The sequence below is a fragment of the Silurus aristotelis genome (genome assembly GCF_946808225.1).
Source record: "Silurus aristotelis genome assembly, chromosome: 3".
Lineage (NCBI taxonomy): Eukaryota > Metazoa > Chordata > Actinopteri > Siluriformes > Siluridae > Silurus > Silurus aristotelis.
The window spans coordinates 10,862,807-10,879,487 of record NC_139576.1 but is presented as its reverse complement, the minus strand read 5'-3'; the positions used below and the strand labels follow the sequence as shown (position 1 = coordinate 10,879,487).

The 16,681-nt window shown below is 35.4% G+C and overlaps 2 protein-coding genes across 2 annotated transcripts in view; both read left to right on the top strand.

Annotated features, from left to right (window-relative positions):
• The first annotated feature begins 347 nt into the window (after positions 1-347).
• LOC310724145 (MORC family CW-type zinc finger protein 3-like) lies at positions 348-11,800 on the top strand. Its single transcript, XM_083537877.1, has 17 exons — positions 348-478; positions 2,173-2,245; positions 2,760-2,892; positions 4,253-4,534; positions 4,787-4,945; positions 5,547-5,700; positions 6,082-6,219; positions 6,297-6,416; positions 6,894-6,991; positions 7,220-7,315; positions 7,595-7,723; positions 7,864-7,938; positions 8,955-9,675; positions 9,766-9,826; positions 10,008-10,173; positions 10,361-10,650; positions 10,794-11,800. The coding sequence occupies exons 1-13, from the start codon at positions 440-442 to the stop codon at positions 9,016-9,018; spliced, it is 1,560 nt and encodes a 519-aa protein (XP_083394003.1). The 5' UTR covers positions 348-439; the 3' UTR covers positions 9,019-9,675; positions 9,766-9,826; positions 10,008-10,173; positions 10,361-10,650; positions 10,794-11,800.
• Positions 11,801-13,527: 1,727 nt separating this feature from the next.
• LOC310723634 (uncharacterized protein) overlaps positions 13,528-16,681 on the top strand; it is a 31,905-nt gene continuing 28,751 nt past the window's right edge. The window contains exons 1-2 of the mRNA XM_083536965.1: positions 13,528-14,450; positions 16,350-16,422. Coding sequence (XP_083393091.1) covers positions 14,409-14,450; positions 16,350-16,422 — 115 coding nt within the window. The 5' untranslated portion in view covers positions 13,528-14,408. The remainder of the gene's footprint in view (positions 14,451-16,349; positions 16,423-16,681) is intronic.

The window sequence follows — 16,681 nt, the reverse complement described above, 5'->3', positions numbered from 1 at the left end:
AAGGGGTCTGAGATTACTTGGTTTGTTCACATATACACACCGAACTGCTCCGAGAGCGTTTGGAGGGCTCAAACAAACTTTAGGGTTTTCACACCCTAATTGTGATGCATGCAACTCCACCTCACCTGTGGTTTAGATTTCAAGAATATGGCATTAAAATAAGTGTTAAATGAAATAATAAAGTTTTGCATGGAGATAACAGTACAGATTGTAACATCTGCAATACCTTTATACAGAAACAGTTGGAAACTACTCCCAGAAAGTAAAAATACAGTAATCATAGATTTAGTACTAAATGCTGCATGGATTGAAAAAAAGATAAGGGTGGAGTCCTCAAAGTCGGTATAAAAGTCGATGCATCCTCCCAGTATTATCAAAGCACTTAAAAATCTCCTGCTTCTGCTCACTTTGGAACTGTAAGCAGCAAAACTAAATACAAATGGCAGCACTAACAAGTAGAGGAATACCAATAAGCTCAGTAAGTAATAATTCAGTTTATTTGTATTCTGTAGCAATAAATGTTAAAAGAAAAATACATATAAAGTAATAGTCACCGATGTACTTTTTATGGCTACATTCAGTTTGAGAACTTTAAAACAAATGGCATCAAATAAATAATAAACACTGAATCATAGATAAAAAAAAAATAAAAAAATACTGAATATCTAAAGCATACCTCTGGGGTTACAGTTTCATTTCTCAGAAACCCCATCCTCAAGCCATAGCTTCCACTTTCATTTCCACGTTATTGTGTGGGATGTGATTGTTCTTCAAGCCAGATAAAATCAAGAGCAGATGTTGTGGTGTGAGCTCGATTCAAACAAAACCATCTACTCAATTCTTTATCTAAATAAATTGAATAAAATAAAGATAAAATTTTCTTCTTTGTACCTTAATGTAGATGTGCAATGGGTGGTTGGCTGATATTTGCATGTTAGTTTACATCATGTAAAAAAAGGAAATAGTTGGATTTCGATGATGTTCTGAAACTGCTTTCTAACAACTTCAGTGAGTGTTGGTGGGTAGGATTTATGATGTAAACAAATTGTAAAGAACATGGAGAAAAAAAGAAAAAAAAAATACCACAATGTGTAACATATGATTTGTATATTTATAAGATAATTACTTGTTATCCAGGTTTTACATTAACTATACACTCACTGAGCATCATTAAGGAGTAGTTGCCACCACATTTGTAGGTAGGAAAGTACAGCTGTATGGTTATGTTTAATGTAATGATATCATGCTTATGTGTAATAGCAGTGGTCATTTTAATTCATCCAAATGACTTAATTCCATGATTTATTCAGATTTATTTACTGATTCTCCTGTACAACATCCTTTGTTTATAATGAAAAACCAGCTACAGAAATAATAATAATAGAAGATACAGAAATAATAATAATAATAATAACATTATATATTATTATATAATATAATAATATAATAATATTATTATATTATTATTATTATTATTATTATTATTATTATTATTATTATTATTATTGTATCCTATACAGTTCTATAGCTGGTTTTTGAAGTGATATTATTTTATTATTATTCATTTATTTATTTTTATATATTTATTATTTCTGGTCGAAATCGATAATTTTTGTTTACTGTTTTAAAAATACTGATTCATTTATTAAGATAAAAAAAAAATTGGTTGTTAGATAAACATTATACTGGTAACAGAGGCCTCAAAACTGGCAGTACTTCAGGCACTCACTGAAAAGTGATCTACATTGTCAAATGTGTATTTTAAATAGAGCAAAACCAAAATGGCACAACAAGTATCAGGTCATTGGTCAGGTTTAATACGGTAGTACTTAAGTACTGTACTGTAGTTTTAAACTGGCAACCTTAATTATTTAAAAACAAGAAAGAACAGACATTTTCACAACTTCATATTCAAATATTTTGTTGGTCAATTGCCAAATACATTAAAAAAAAAATAATAATTTATCACTGGGAACGATCATTATGAAGTGGAGAATAGTAGACGTCTGAAGAAAGACAATATATTACCTGAGAAAAGAAATATTTGCATAAAACATTCTAAGAATAAATGCATGATTAATCAAGGGAAGCGTCTTTACATGAAGGTATGAATTGGGTATCTACATAATCTTGTGTCAAGGTACTTAATTATTAAATTGTTTCCTCCTAAAGGTTAGTCCACGATACCTGCACACAAACTCCACCAGCCACACCTGGCCCTTCAGTGCTACAGCAGAATTGATCGGTGAGACAGCTTTTTTAATCTTTTTTTGACAAGGGCTGCTTTAGAGACCAACCTGCATTGAGAATGCACACTATGCAGACATTCAGGAAATAAAAATTACAGCTGCAATTAAATGCAAAAATGCAAGAGGAAGCCCTCATTTGTGTGCATTTCTTTGCCCAAAACGTGTGTGTGTATGAGGGTATGTGTGTGTGCTGGGTTTAACATCAGTTACTTATTCCCACCAATGAAAATCTGAAAATGTGGCCATGCAGTAGTGTGGCATTTGTTCCAAGCTGCATTCTGGTCCCACTGTCCCAGGACTGTCTCCTGATCTGCCATGCCATTATTCTAAACATAATAAAGATGTTTTTCAAATGAAAGAACTTCATGTTTTTCTCAATGTTAACTTTGCTTTATGCATTTTAGAGCTTGGTAAATATGTAAACACTCACAAGAACACATGAAACAGGCGAATTGTCCTGAAGTAACATTGGATAGTATCTGATTTTCATGTTTTTTCCTCCAATTTTAGACAATGCGTATGACCCAGATGTCAGTGCAAAACAATTATGGATTAATAAAACAGAAATGAAAGACCAGCACTGTCTCATCTTCATGGATAATGGAAAAGGCATGGACTATAACACAATGCACAATATGCTCAGGTAGGAATGTGTTCATGAAGCCAGTGTTATCCTTAAGGGATCAAATGTGAAATCCAATAAATAACTATTACTATTTACTAGTCTATGCATTGTGTATTTGTGGATTTAGAGAAAGCGTACGACAGGGTGCCGAGAGAGGAGTTGTGGTATTGTATGAGGAAGTCTGGTGTGTCAGAGAAGTATGTGAGGGTGGTGCAGGACATGTATGAGGACAGTGTGACGGCAGTAAAGTGTGCAGTAGGTACGACAGACTGGTTCAGGGTGAAGGTTGGACTGCATCAAGGATCGGCCCTGAGCCCTTTCCTGTTTGCAGTGGTGATGGACAGGTTGACGGACGAGGTCAGACAGGAGTCTCCCTGGACTATGATGTTTGCAGATGATATTGTGATTTGTGGTGAGAGTAGAGAGCAGGTTGAGAAGAGCCTGGAGAGGTGGAGATATGCGCTGGAGAGAAGGGGAATGAAAGTCAGTAGGAGTAAAACAGAGTACATGTGTGTAAATAAGAGGGAGGGCAGTGGAGTGATGCGGTTGCAGGGAGAAGAGGTGGAGAAGGTGGAGGAGTTCAGGTACCTGGGGTCAACAGTGCAAAGTAATGGAGAGTGTGTTAGGGAAGTAAAGAAAAGAGTGCAGGCAGGGTGGAGTGGGTGGAGAAGTGTGACAGGAGTGATTTGTGATAGAAGAGTATCTGCAAGAATGAAAGGGAAAGTTTATAGGACTGTGGTGAGACCTGCGATGTTGTATGGATTAGAGACAGTGGCATTGAGTAAAAGACAGGAGGTGGAGCTGGAGGTAGCAGAGCTGAAGATGTTGAGGTTTTCGTTGGGAGTGACGAGGATGGACAAGATTAGAAATGAGTTTATTAGAGGGACAGCACATGTAGGATGTTTTGGTGACAAGGTGAGGGAGGCGAGATTGAGATGGTTTGGACATGTGCAGAGAAGGGACATGAATTATATTGGTAGAAAAATGCTGAAGATGGAGCCACCAGGTAGGAGGAAAAGAGGAAGGCCAAGGAGGAGGTTCATGGATGTGGTGAGGGAAGACATGCAGGTAGTTGGTGTAAAAGAGGCAGATATAGAGGACAGGGGGGGATGGAGACGGATGATCCGCTGTGGCGACCCCTAATGGGAGCAGCCGAAAGAAGAAGAAGAAGACTATTTACTAGTCTTGTATACAGTCTCCCTCAGTAAGACAGAACTTAACTCTCTCTCTCTCTCTCTCTCTCTCTCTCTCTCTCTCTCTCTCTCTCTCTCTCTCTCTCTCTCTTCTCGCTGTCTCTCTCTCTCTCTCTCTCTCTCTCTCTCTCTCTCTCTCTCTCTCTCTCTCTCTCTCTTTCTCTCTCTCTCTCTCTCTCTCTCAGCTTTGGCTTCAGTGATAAGAAGGCAGTAAGAGGTCATGCCCCAGTGGGTCTTTATGGTAATGGATTTAAGTCGGGCTCCATGCGTTTGGGGAAGGATGCCATCGTGTTCTCAAAGAAAGCCAACACCATGTGTGTGGGTCTTCTGTCACAGACTTACCTCGAGAAAACAGGAGCACAGAATGTCACAGTGCCTATGGTCATGTTCACCAAAACCATAGAAACTGATATCCTTTACCTAAAAACAGAAAGAGAGATAGCTAGATTTAATAGGAATGGTGTACTGTAGCACTGAACAAGACATATCTACTACAACAATCTTAATAACTGCAGGAGAAAAATAAAAAGTAAAACTATAGCAAGGTACATAGTACACAGATACATCTATTCACTTAAACTACCATATCACTCTTAATTTATGTATGAATATGATGCTGTATGTAGCTGTGAGAGGGGGCACAGAAATTTAAATGAATGCTTGTGGTTGTTGTTGAATGTTAAAGGTTCCTCTGTGCAGTTTGGTCCTTAACATTGTTGATCACTTAGTGATACACCAGAACACGCAGAGTCTCTTCATGATATCCTGAAATATTCTCTGTTTAACACCAAGGAAGAACTGCTGTCTGAGTTTAGTGTCATTGAAGGGTTGTGTGCCGGCTCAAGTGGAACCCGTATCATTATCTGGAACCTACGCAGGTATATATACAGTGCATTCAGAAAGTATGCAGCTGGATACTTAAATTGTTCAAACTGATTATTTTCTTAATAATCTACACCTTAGAAATGTCTGTACATTTGTTTTTAAATGAAAAAAAACTTAAAAATCACATAAGTATTGAGACCATTTGTTCAATACTTATGTGTAAACTTACTATATATATATATATATACGTGTAAGTATACTCATAAGTACTGAACAGGTCATGAGTTAACTTGTGATTGATTGCAACTTAATCACATTTTATCTGTTCTAAATGTACCTTAAAATAACTCTTTTCAAGTTTTTAATACTCTAATCAACATGAGCATGGACAAATATGGATGCTTTATGCAAATGTATGTTTATTAGTGAAACCAAACTCAACATAGAGCATGAAGATATATTGTAAATATATTACATTAATTATGATGTTTAAATCATCAGGACACTAAATGGGGACACTTTTTATATTATATTATATTATATTATATTATATTATATTATATTATATTATATTATATTATATTATATTATATTATATTAAAGTGCTAATTTACTCTATGATTAATTGTTTCACTTAAAATGATTTTGTTGCAGAACATCTTCAGGTGAGTTAGAATTTGACTTCACAAAGGATCACTGTGACTTCCAGATCCCCGTTGATGTGTGCGAGCGCTCCAGGCGGACAACGAGCCAGCAAAGTGAAAGTGCAGTTCGTTTGTTGTCGCCTGAGAGTGAATATTCACTGCGGGTGAGAATTAAACAACGGAATATTGAAATGATCAATTGTTCACTGTGTAGATTACTATTAAAATGCAAGATCTGACACTTTACCCGATATATTAAACTAAAAAAAAAAAAAAATTCATAAATGCACGAAGAAACCTTACAAGGAGGTAACACACAAGGTCACGTGTAAATAAATGGAAATCTGTGTGAAGTGTGACTAACAAACAGAGAAAAAATAAATTCTGATTACAAAAAAGTGTGTTTTTATGCACTATCCACAACTAGTTTCATTATCATAGATCATAATTATTAAAAAATGTTAAGGATTAATATATTTATATGTTTATATTTATATGTTAGTTAACATATAGTCTCATTTGTCTTTATTTTACTCTTAATTCAGGCATACTGCAGTATCCTGTACCTTAAGCCAAAAATGCAGATCATCCTTCAAGGACAAAAAGTGGAAACTCAGTTTATCACTAAAACTCTAGCAAACGTCTTCAAGGACTCATATAAACCTGTATTTTCTCCTCAACTTGTATCCTTTTGCCAAATATTAGACCAATTTAATTTGTAAAAGTATAACTATTATGATCCTTAAGTCTTTTGTCGCAGAAAAACCCAGTACCAATAACATTTGGATACAACACAAAGACCAAAGAGCATTACGGACTGATGATGTACCACAAGAACCGTCTCATCAAAGCCTATGAGCGTGTCTCCTGCCAGCGCAGGGTGAGGATCATACAGTTCATATAAGTGTCATTATGTTTAATAATCTGCATACAGGAGCAGAATTTAACAGGAAAACCAAGCAAGAATATATAGATGACCACAGTTACGGTCCCCTCTGAAATTATAGAAACAGCATGGCCAAGTCTTGATTTCTTTTTTTAAGGTTGACATTTGACTTACTTGACTTGACTTAGAAAGGATATTAAATAAATTTTATATTCTCTAATATTTAATTTTCTGATTAATAATAAATAAACAATAAATAAATAATATTGTTGCATATTGTTGCAACAATATGCAACTATATGCAATTTTGTTGATGTGACTGAATTTTTGGGGGTTTTCTTTATTTCACACTTTTAATTTTTTAAAGCTCTTAAAAATGTATCCATGATTCTGTTGTCCCATTACCTTCAGACAGAACACAAAACATGTTTTATTCACTTTTGTTTACTGTGTTGTGTGTTCTGCAACCAGGTCGACAGAATGGGAGTAGGTGTTATCGGGGTGATTGAGTGTAACTACCTCACACCAACTCACAACAAGCAGGACTTTGACAATACAGAAATCTACAGGTGTGTTTGAGTAAAATTTACAAATGCATTTCATGGACAATGTGCAGGTATTAATAGTCTATAAATACAGTTTGTGTATAGCAGTTAAAAGGGACCAGAGAGACAGAATGAATAAGACAACTATGAGAAAAGTACTTTGCAACAAAGATTTTTTTTAAAACTCTGATTTGCAGCGTTTTGCACATATGTATACAGTGTACTTCAGCATGCTATTTTATGTTTGTGTAGGAAAACCATGCTGAGTCTAGGCAGTAAGCTTGAGGAATATTGTAAGGAAGTCCGGTATAGATTTAAGCACTGTGATAAACCTGTTGAGGACATTGTGTAAGTACAAAACTACACACACCCACAGACACCCACACACACAAACACAAACTTGAAGCAAGAGTAAATTAAGTATTCAGTGTTATCTCCAAAAATGTGCATTATGACTGATAAAAATTATAATAAAGTCTTACTGTAGACACATCAATTATTATAACACACTTCGGGGACATAGTGATACATATTAAACTCGATTTTGACCTAAAAACATTGTTATTTGCTTGTTTTGTTTAGTTGTTGACTGTTTAAAGGGATTTGTGTCTTTATGTGGACATACAGGATGAAGCCAGATCAAACCTGGGTTCAATGTGATGATTGTCTGAAGTGGCGAAAACTTGCTGATGGCATTGAAAGTAAAAAGCTCCCTAAAAAGTGGTTCTGCCACATGAATTCTGACCCCAAATTTAGGTTTGTATCTGTGTGTGTGTGTGTGTGTGTGTGTGTGTGTGTGTGTGCTTGTGTGTGTGTGTGTGTGTGTGTGTGTGCTTGTGTGTGTGTGCTTGTGTGTTTCTGTGTGTGCATGATAACTAATGTGATTATCTTCTCAGGAGTTGTAAAACTGAAGAAGAGCCTGAGGATTCTAATGATGAACATAAAAAATACGAAAAAACCTACAAACAGGAGTAAGTATGGAGTGGGTGAATTATGCATTAAAAAAATAAATAAATTATGACTGTCACAAATATGTTAATAACATGTTAACGCAAATGAATTTTATGGCACACATTTTATTAATTTACAATTTATGCAGCACGTGTTTCTGTTTGACTATATATATATATATATATATATATATATATATTGAAAGGTGTCAGAACACAAAGTGCAGCACAGCTTGCTGCATATGTTGCTGCATAACTACTGCTGCTAAACCTTGTCCACTATTGAAAACGTACATTTGACTATAGTGCTGTAGCAATGCAACCTGTGTACCGAATGCAATCCTTCTTACGTGTGGAACATAGTTAAAATCTTAGTTCCCTCCGGTGGACTGCAAGTTTGTTTGGTCTCCACCATGCAGTTTAAGTGCATTTTTAAAAATAATTCTTATTAAACTTGAAAATATACACAACAATGCCAGGGGTATATATATAAAAAAAAAAAATAAAAAAAAAACCCCAAAGAAACTAGAGTAAGCACAGTGTCACTGTGGCTACTCACTTTGTACCGGAACCCAAGAAATGGCTAGCGGCTAACGCTAGCACTAAGAATTCTTTAGCGTTTTAAGTACAGCTTCAACAATTTCTTTTAAAAGGAAAAAAACCTGACAATTCCGCATATCCAGGGAGTGAGTGAAAGTATGGAAAGAATTAGGACATTTATTACAGTATGATGAAATATGTATTTATAATATGTGTACATATGTAGATAAACTGTGTTAAAAATGACAAGCAATTTTATGTTTTAAATTTCTTTCCCCTAACTGTAAATTAAACCGAACTGTGGCTTAAAAACCGAGGTACATACCATATAAATGTAACAGGTGCCATGATAAAAAGATAATCAGTGTTATTTAATCACCGGTTATACGTTTTATATATATGTTATAAGGTCATACTTTTATACCTGACCGGTGTGTATATATTTATATATTTAGATAGATAGATAGATCGATGTTCTTGTGTGTTTTTTAAAACAGTGAGTCATATCAGAGGAACCTAGAGGAGAAGGTAGGTAGTGTTGTTTTTTATATTGGTTATTAATATGGAAGATTTTCCATTCTATTCTTGTCAGGGGTAAAAGAAATACCTCTTAGTAGTGTACAGATGTGTTTTATAGAAATCTAGCCTTGAATCAAATACAAAGTATTTCCATGGGTGCTAAATGTGTTAAATTATTTTTGAGCAATATAAAGATAGAGCTATAAAATAATTACATAATCTTGGTAATTAGGTAATATTGGTAATTTTGAGCATCTTGATTTTACTTATCTGTGTATTAATTGTGGTGCAGCTGTTTTAAATGTGTGAGGTTGGTTTCCTTTTCTAAAACAATTCAATGAAACATCCACTAGCCATCATATATTTGCTAGATGTAACACTTATTAGGTGAGTGGCACTTTGCTTTGTGTTATTATTTATATCAATAATTTAATTATGATCTACTGCACTTAAACATTATATCAGACTGTCATAGTGGGTAGACCAACAACGCGACATGATTTTAGGGAAGAGAAACCTGTTAAATCTCTATTAATTACATAATCTATGCATTACAGTCTGAGAATGTAATACTCAAATTTTCATAGTTATAAGTCCTTTCATATCATTCATGTTCATCCTTTCAGCAAAGCCCTTCTAGCCACATGCCATTAGGCCAGACATCACCCACGTTGCCCTTCATTTCCTCTTCTCATGGAGGTAAAGACCAAATCAGTATATGTGTATCCCTATACAGTTTAAAAAATTTTTTTTTATAGTTTTCTTGTAACCTGTGTTTTAATACTTTAGGCCCTTTTGATAAAACTTCAGTGAACACCCAGGACATCAATGTTCATTCTACTCCTACAAGGTACTTCAACATTTTGTGTGATATTGTTCCTTTAAATACGTTTCATTTGACTGTGTATAGTCCCAGCTGAATGTGGTTGAGATGAAACTCAAGCCATTTCATTTTACTTAACTTGATCATTTTCTCACAATAAAGAGGCATTAAGGGCACCTGAGTGATTTTAATTATGCTTTCATTTTAGCAAGAGAAGACTGAACCTGAAACAAGAGAACCCACCAAAAAAGAAACATAGAGGCAACGGTGATTCTACCACAACAGATAATCCATCAACATCCACAAACCCAGCTATGGTTTATGGTGAAGACTACCTGCAGTCCATGGAGACAATGAGGCAGCTCCAAGAAAAGGTAAGAGAAAAAACTAGAGTTACTGAATATGAATGGCAATACTGAAATGTGATATTGGAATGTTAGAAATGTTAGAAAGAAAAATGCAACTCAAACAAATCAAAGTAAAATGCATTGCCAGTGATGCAGGGTACATTGATTTCAAATCTATTACTGTAATTTTCTTGTCTTTCCCTCACATACAAAGGTGGCCAATCTAGAAAAAGAGAATCTCAGGTTGGTGAGCCACTGTCAGAGCCTGGAGAACGAATTAGCAGAGATAAGAAGAGAAAGTGTAAAAGAAAAGGTCCAGGTAAAAGATCAAGAAGTCCAGACAGATCTCCCTGTTTCCTCCGATGAAGTAAGTGCAACAACTTCAGAAGATGCCTCCAACTCAGGACAAGGAACAGACTCACACTCACAGCAGCCTGAGACACAGGAGAGACCAGAGAGTAGATCAGAGATCAGTCAAGCCACCAATAACCTACAAATAAACAAGTATGATCTTTAATCTATAAGAGCACAATTTCACTACAATCTTTATTATATTTCTGCATGATGATACAGTTTGCGTGGTTTAGAATAATATGAAAATGTAGACTATTGTCATAAAATAACTCAGAGCTTCTCTTCATTTATAGGCTCAGATTGAGAGAACTGCTAGAGGAAATGAAGATTCTCACTCCTGCAGGGGAAGAATCTACAGAATCAGTGGTCACCAGAATAGCACAATCCTTTTAAAGTACAAAATGATTAATTAAACAATGTGGTAAATAATGCATGAAGTACTGATTTTTTTTTCTGTCTTTTAATTTCAAAAGACATAGATTTGCATGAAAAGCCTGAATGAATAGACAATCTTCTTCTTCTTCTTCTTCTTCTTCTTCTTCTTCTTCTTCTTCTTCTTCTTTTTCTTCTTCTTCTTTTTCTTTCGGCTGCTCCCATTAGGGGTCGCCACAGCGGATCACCTGTCTCCTTATATATCTGCCTCTTTCAAAACATCTACCTGCATGTCTTCCCTCAACACATCCATAAACCTCCTCCTTAGTCTTCCTATTTTCCTCCATCCTTGTGGCTCCATCGTCAGCATTCTCCTACCAATATACCCCATGTCACTCCTCTGCACATGTCCAAACCATCTCCATCACGCCTCCCTCACCCTTTCCCTAAAACATGTACCTTTTTTTAATCACAAATCACCTGAATGAATGGACAGTAAACATTGAAATTATATCATATTATACTATCAATATCTAGATGTTTACCAAAAGATTTTAAATTATGATTTTTTTTACTCATATTATTATGTTCTGTTTTTGTAATTCTGTATACTTTTTAAATACGTGTTTTTTATATTTTATTTTTTAATTTTTGTAAATCTTTCAGAAAACTATGTTGTTACAGGTTTCCTGTTTCCAAAAGCACATTGTAACTGTGACCACAAAAAGTTTTCTACATCAAGCTTTTGTACGATCAAAGAATTGTATGTTGTCACGCACATCAGTATAGGGTATTTCCTGTTTGTGATCTATTTGCAAGATAATATAATCTCTTTTACACCAAAAATGATACCATTTACATTTGAATGTAGACTTTTTCTTCATGTTGTTCTTGTTTGAAAAAGTAAAAAAAAAAACATCTGGATCAATGTATATTCTCTTTCATTACATATATATATATATATATATATATATATATATATATATATATATATATATATATATATATACAGTGAGGAAAATAAGTATTTGAACACCCTGCTATTTTGCAAGTTCTCCCACTTAAAAATCATGCAGGGGTCTGAAATTGTCATCGTAGGTGCATGTCCACTGTGAGAGACATAATCTAAAAAAAATAAATCCAGAAATCACAATGTATGATTTTTTTACTTTTTATTTGTTTGATACAGCTGCAAATAAGTATTTGAACACCTGAGAAAGTCAATGTTAATATTTGTTTGTTTGCAATTACAGAGGTCAAACGTTTCCTGTAGTTTTTCACCAGGTTTGCACTCACTGCAGGAGGGATTTTGGTCCACTCCTCCACACAGATCTTCTCTAGATCAGTCAGGTTTCTGGCCTGTCGCTGAGAAACACGGAGTTTGAGCTCCCTCCAAATATTCTCTATTGAGTTTAGGTCTGGAGACTGGCTAGGCCACACCAGAACCTTGATATGCTTCTTACAGAGCCACTCCTTGGTTATCCTGGCTGTGTGCTTCAGGTCATTGTCACGTTGGAAGACCCAGCCTCGACCCATCTTCAATGCTCTAACTGAGGGAAGGAGGTTGTTCCCCAAAATCTCGCAATACATGGCCCCGGTCATCCTCTCCTTAATACAGTGCAGTCGCCCTGTCCCATGTGCAGAAAAACACCCCCAAAGCATGATGCTACCACCCCCATGCTTCACAGTAGGGATGGTGTTCTTGGGATGGTACTCATCAGTCTTCTTCCTTCAAACACGTTTAGTGGAATTATGACCCAAAAGTTCTATTTTGGTCTCATCTGACCACATGACTTTCTCCCATGACTTCTCTGGATCATCCAAATGGTCATTGGCAAACTTAAGACGTGCCTGGACATGTGCTGGTTTTAACAGGGGAACCTTCCGTGCCATGCATGATTTCAAACCATGATGTCTTAGTGTATTACCAACAGTAACCTTGGAAACAGTGGTCCCAGCTCTTTTCAGGTCATTGACCAGCTCCTCCCGTGTAGTTCTGGGCTGATTTCTCACTTTCCTTAGGATCATTGAGACCCCACGAGGTGAGATCTTGCATGGAGCCCCAGTCCGAGGGAGATTGACAGTCATGTTTAGCTTCTTCCATTTTCTAATGATTGCTCCAACAGTGGAACTTTTTTCACCAAGCTGCTTGGCAATTTCCCCGTAGCTCTTTCCAGCCTTGTGGAGGTGTACAATTTTGTCTCTAGTGTCTTTGGACAGCTCTTTGGTCTTGGCCATGTTAGTAGTTGGATTCTTACTGATTGTATGGGGTGGACGGGTGTCTTTATGCAGCTAACGACCTCAAACAGGTGCATCTAATTTAGGATAATAAATGTAGTGGAGGTGGACATTTTAAAGGCAGACTAACAGGTCTTTGAGGGTCAGAATTCTAGCTGATAGACAGGTGTTCAAATACTTATTTGCAGCTGTATCATACAAATTAATAGTTTAAAAATCATATATTGTGATTTCTGGATTTTTTCTTTTAGATTATGTCTCTCACAGTGGACATGCACCTACAATGACAATTTCAGACCCCTCCATGATTTCTAAGTGGGAGAACTTGCAAAAAAGCAGGGTGTTCAAATACTTATTTTTCTCACTGTATTTTTATATATATATATATATATATATATATGCATGTCTTTCAATGGCAACAACAAATAAAGGAACAACTTCAGGCTCAGTGATTGTAAAGGCTATAACTAGGCTACATTTTAATCAGCAATTTGTAGGTATACTGTAGTAAAAAAGGTCCCCTGGTGGTCTAGTGGTTAGGATGCGGCGCTCTTACCGCTGCGGCCCGGGTTTGATCCCCGGTCAGGGAACCAACCCCAGCCAATCTTAGTGCCGGTCCCAAGCCCGGATAAATTGGGGAGGGTTGCGTTAGGAAGGGCATCCAGCGTAAAAACATGTGCCAAATCAAACATGCGGATGATCCGCTGTGTCGACCCCTAATGGGAGAAGCCGAAAGAAAGTTTTACTGTAGCAGTAAATGATCAAAGTAATTATTCACATTTTCAGTCATTCTGATGTGTGCAATTTAAAGCTTTGTGAAAAATTACAACTGGTGTTTTTTAGATGGTAATTTTAAAACGTTTCTTGTTTTCTGTTATTTGGTGTTTTCTATGATGCAGTGTTATCAAGCTCATGCTGATGTTATTTATCTTTATAACAGATTTATAATTGAAGCTACTTTATGTTTTCATTCTAAATGCTAATCCATTGTAGCTGCACACAAAGTCCACTAGCCATAGAGTAAAAGTTGTCTACCAGAAATGAAATATACTGAACAGTAGTAATAGATCTGATTAAATTGTGAGATTTATATAAGCTGGCACAAAATCTAATCAATCACTAAATATACGATCAGCATCTAAAATATGAAGTGATTCACAAGGGGTGGAGTTACACCAAAGCTTAAAAATCGATGCATCTTTCCTGTACTGTATTTCGAAACAGCAGAAAAATAAACTCTTATAAACTTGCCCGTTTATAAGAAGCTCACATTGTAACTGCACACTGCTAAATTAAAGATGGCAGAAACAATGACAAATAAAGGGATACCCTTAAGCTCGGTAAGTATGTAAACCTTTTTTTTTAGTAGTTATATTTATATTACTACAAGTAAGAATTATAAAAAAAAATACAATTGTTAATAGTTTATTTTTCATAAAGTATTGAAAGATATTTACACCAACTATTCTGTTTATTTTGCATTTTGTAAACAGATAAAAATAAATAAAAATACATATTTTTGAAGGCATTGTTACTTCACAGCATGCTCTGTTTTTGTAACTCTGTATGTTTGTAAATGAGGGTTTCAATAAGTAGAAACAAACAGTATTTTTTATACCAGTTCTACTACTTTGTCCTATGAAACTATATCTCTTAAGATTCTACTTTTCTTAGACCATTTGGTGTTTTCCTGTTTACCTTTTTTTTTTGCCTAAGTGCCAGTGGCAGCTTGTGACTGTGACCACACATGCAACAATGAAAAGGTTTCTATAACACGTTTGTGCATCATCAAAGAAATATATGTTGTTACACATCAGTGCAGGATGCTTCCTGTTATTATTCAAATGTCAGTGCAAGTCTAGATTTTGTAAACTTTTTGTAACATATTTCAGCTCATTTACACCAAGAGATAATTTTTTTATTATTATTTAATTGATGATTATGTGTGTTAAAAGTCTAAAAAACATCTGGCCAGCCAATATATATTCTCCTTTGTTACATATCAAGCATGTGGCATGCCCTTATCCAGAGCAACTTGAATGTATAACTTTGATGGTTAAGTACTGACAGCGGTGGTGCTGGAATTTGAATGTACAACCTTTCACTTACAAATCCAATGTCTTTAACTACCTACTTTACTATCTTTCCCCCTTTTCATCATTATATTTTTTAAATCTGCATATAGAAGGGACATACAATATATTTACAAATGTACTGGGTCACCTGACCTTTCCTGCAATATGTTTCAAACTGTTACCTCAAAGCTGCAGGCACTCAATTACAGGATGTCTTTAGATGCGCTATAATAAAATTTTGCATTCACTTGAACTTAGAAACCCAAACCTGTTCCAGCATAGCAATGCCCCTGTGCACAAAGTGAGCTCCTTGAAGATCTGGTTTACATGCTTTGGAAAGGAAGATCTTGAGTGGCCTGCTATAGAACTCTGATCTGATCCCTACTGAACACCTTTGGGATGAATTGAAACGCTGACTGCATCCCAGGTCTCCTCACCTACATCAGTACCTGCCTTTTGTAATACCCTTTTGTCTGATGAACACAAATATACATAAGCACACTCCAAAATCTGGTGAAACAGTGGAGGGAACTACAAGAGCAAATTGGGACTAAATGTTGAATGCAATGCTCAAAAATCACATACCATACTTACTGTATGACCAGGTGACCCAATACTTTTGGAAAGATAGTGTATGTAGTGTCTTAAATTCATTTTTGCAGTTCCAGCCTTGTCTTTGGGGCTAAAGCATGCAGAAGAGCAAAAAACAAGTATAAATGTGGTTTAGCACTCATTACCCTGAAAAAAGGGGTAATGAGTATAAAAAATATTATATATATATATATATAAAATAAATGTATGTATATTTATATAATATAATTTTAAATAGTTTGAACCAAATAACTGGATAGTACAATTAGTACTATTAATTTATTAGAAATGTATCCTTGCTCCTGTCCATAGATTTTTTTTTTTCTATTTTCTTTTTTCGTTTAAAAATCCCACTTCTACTCAAACTCAGTTTATGAAAAGCTAAAGCTGGATTACTATGAATAATCTTCTTTGTACTCCAACACAGATGTGCAACAGATGATTGGCTGATCTCAGAACATTTTCTTTCTACCTTATGATAGGAAAGAAACTGTTTGATAATTTTAAGATGGAATATGTATTCATCTTTTATATCATCCTTATTCTTGATATGACATTGTCTTCCTTGCATAGATTAATCCATGGTATCTACATACAAACTCCACTAGCCACACCTGGCCTTTCAGTGCGATAGCAGAACTGATCGGTGAGTCAAAGTTGCCTTTTTTATTATTTTCTTCTTTCTTTTATCCAATTGGTTACTGGGTCATTTTTCATACATTTTCACATTCTATTGCCATTGTTCTAGCTGCTTGGCAATGACTGAGTGACCTTGATACATTTAAGTTTTACATATGAATTATGTAAAAATGTCTTTGTTGATTGCAGTTCTATGTTCAATGCTATAATGTCCTCAAAACTCAACACCAAGTTCCTGACAAACCTGACAAACCTGACAAATCATT

Excerpts from the sequence above, each read along its gene's own strand:
- LOC310724145 (XM_083537877.1), top strand. The coding sequence starts at position 440 with ATGGCAGCACTAACAAGTAGAGGAATACCAATAAGCTCA. Across the intron at positions 2,246-2,759 it reads TGCTACAGCAGAATTGATCG|ACAATGCGTATGACCCAGAT; the intron begins GTGAGACAGCTT and ends CTCCAATTTTAG. Across the intron at positions 7,724-7,863 it reads AATTCTGACCCCAAATTTAG|GAGTTGTAAAACTGAAGAAG; the intron begins GTTTGTATCTGT and ends TTATCTTCTCAG.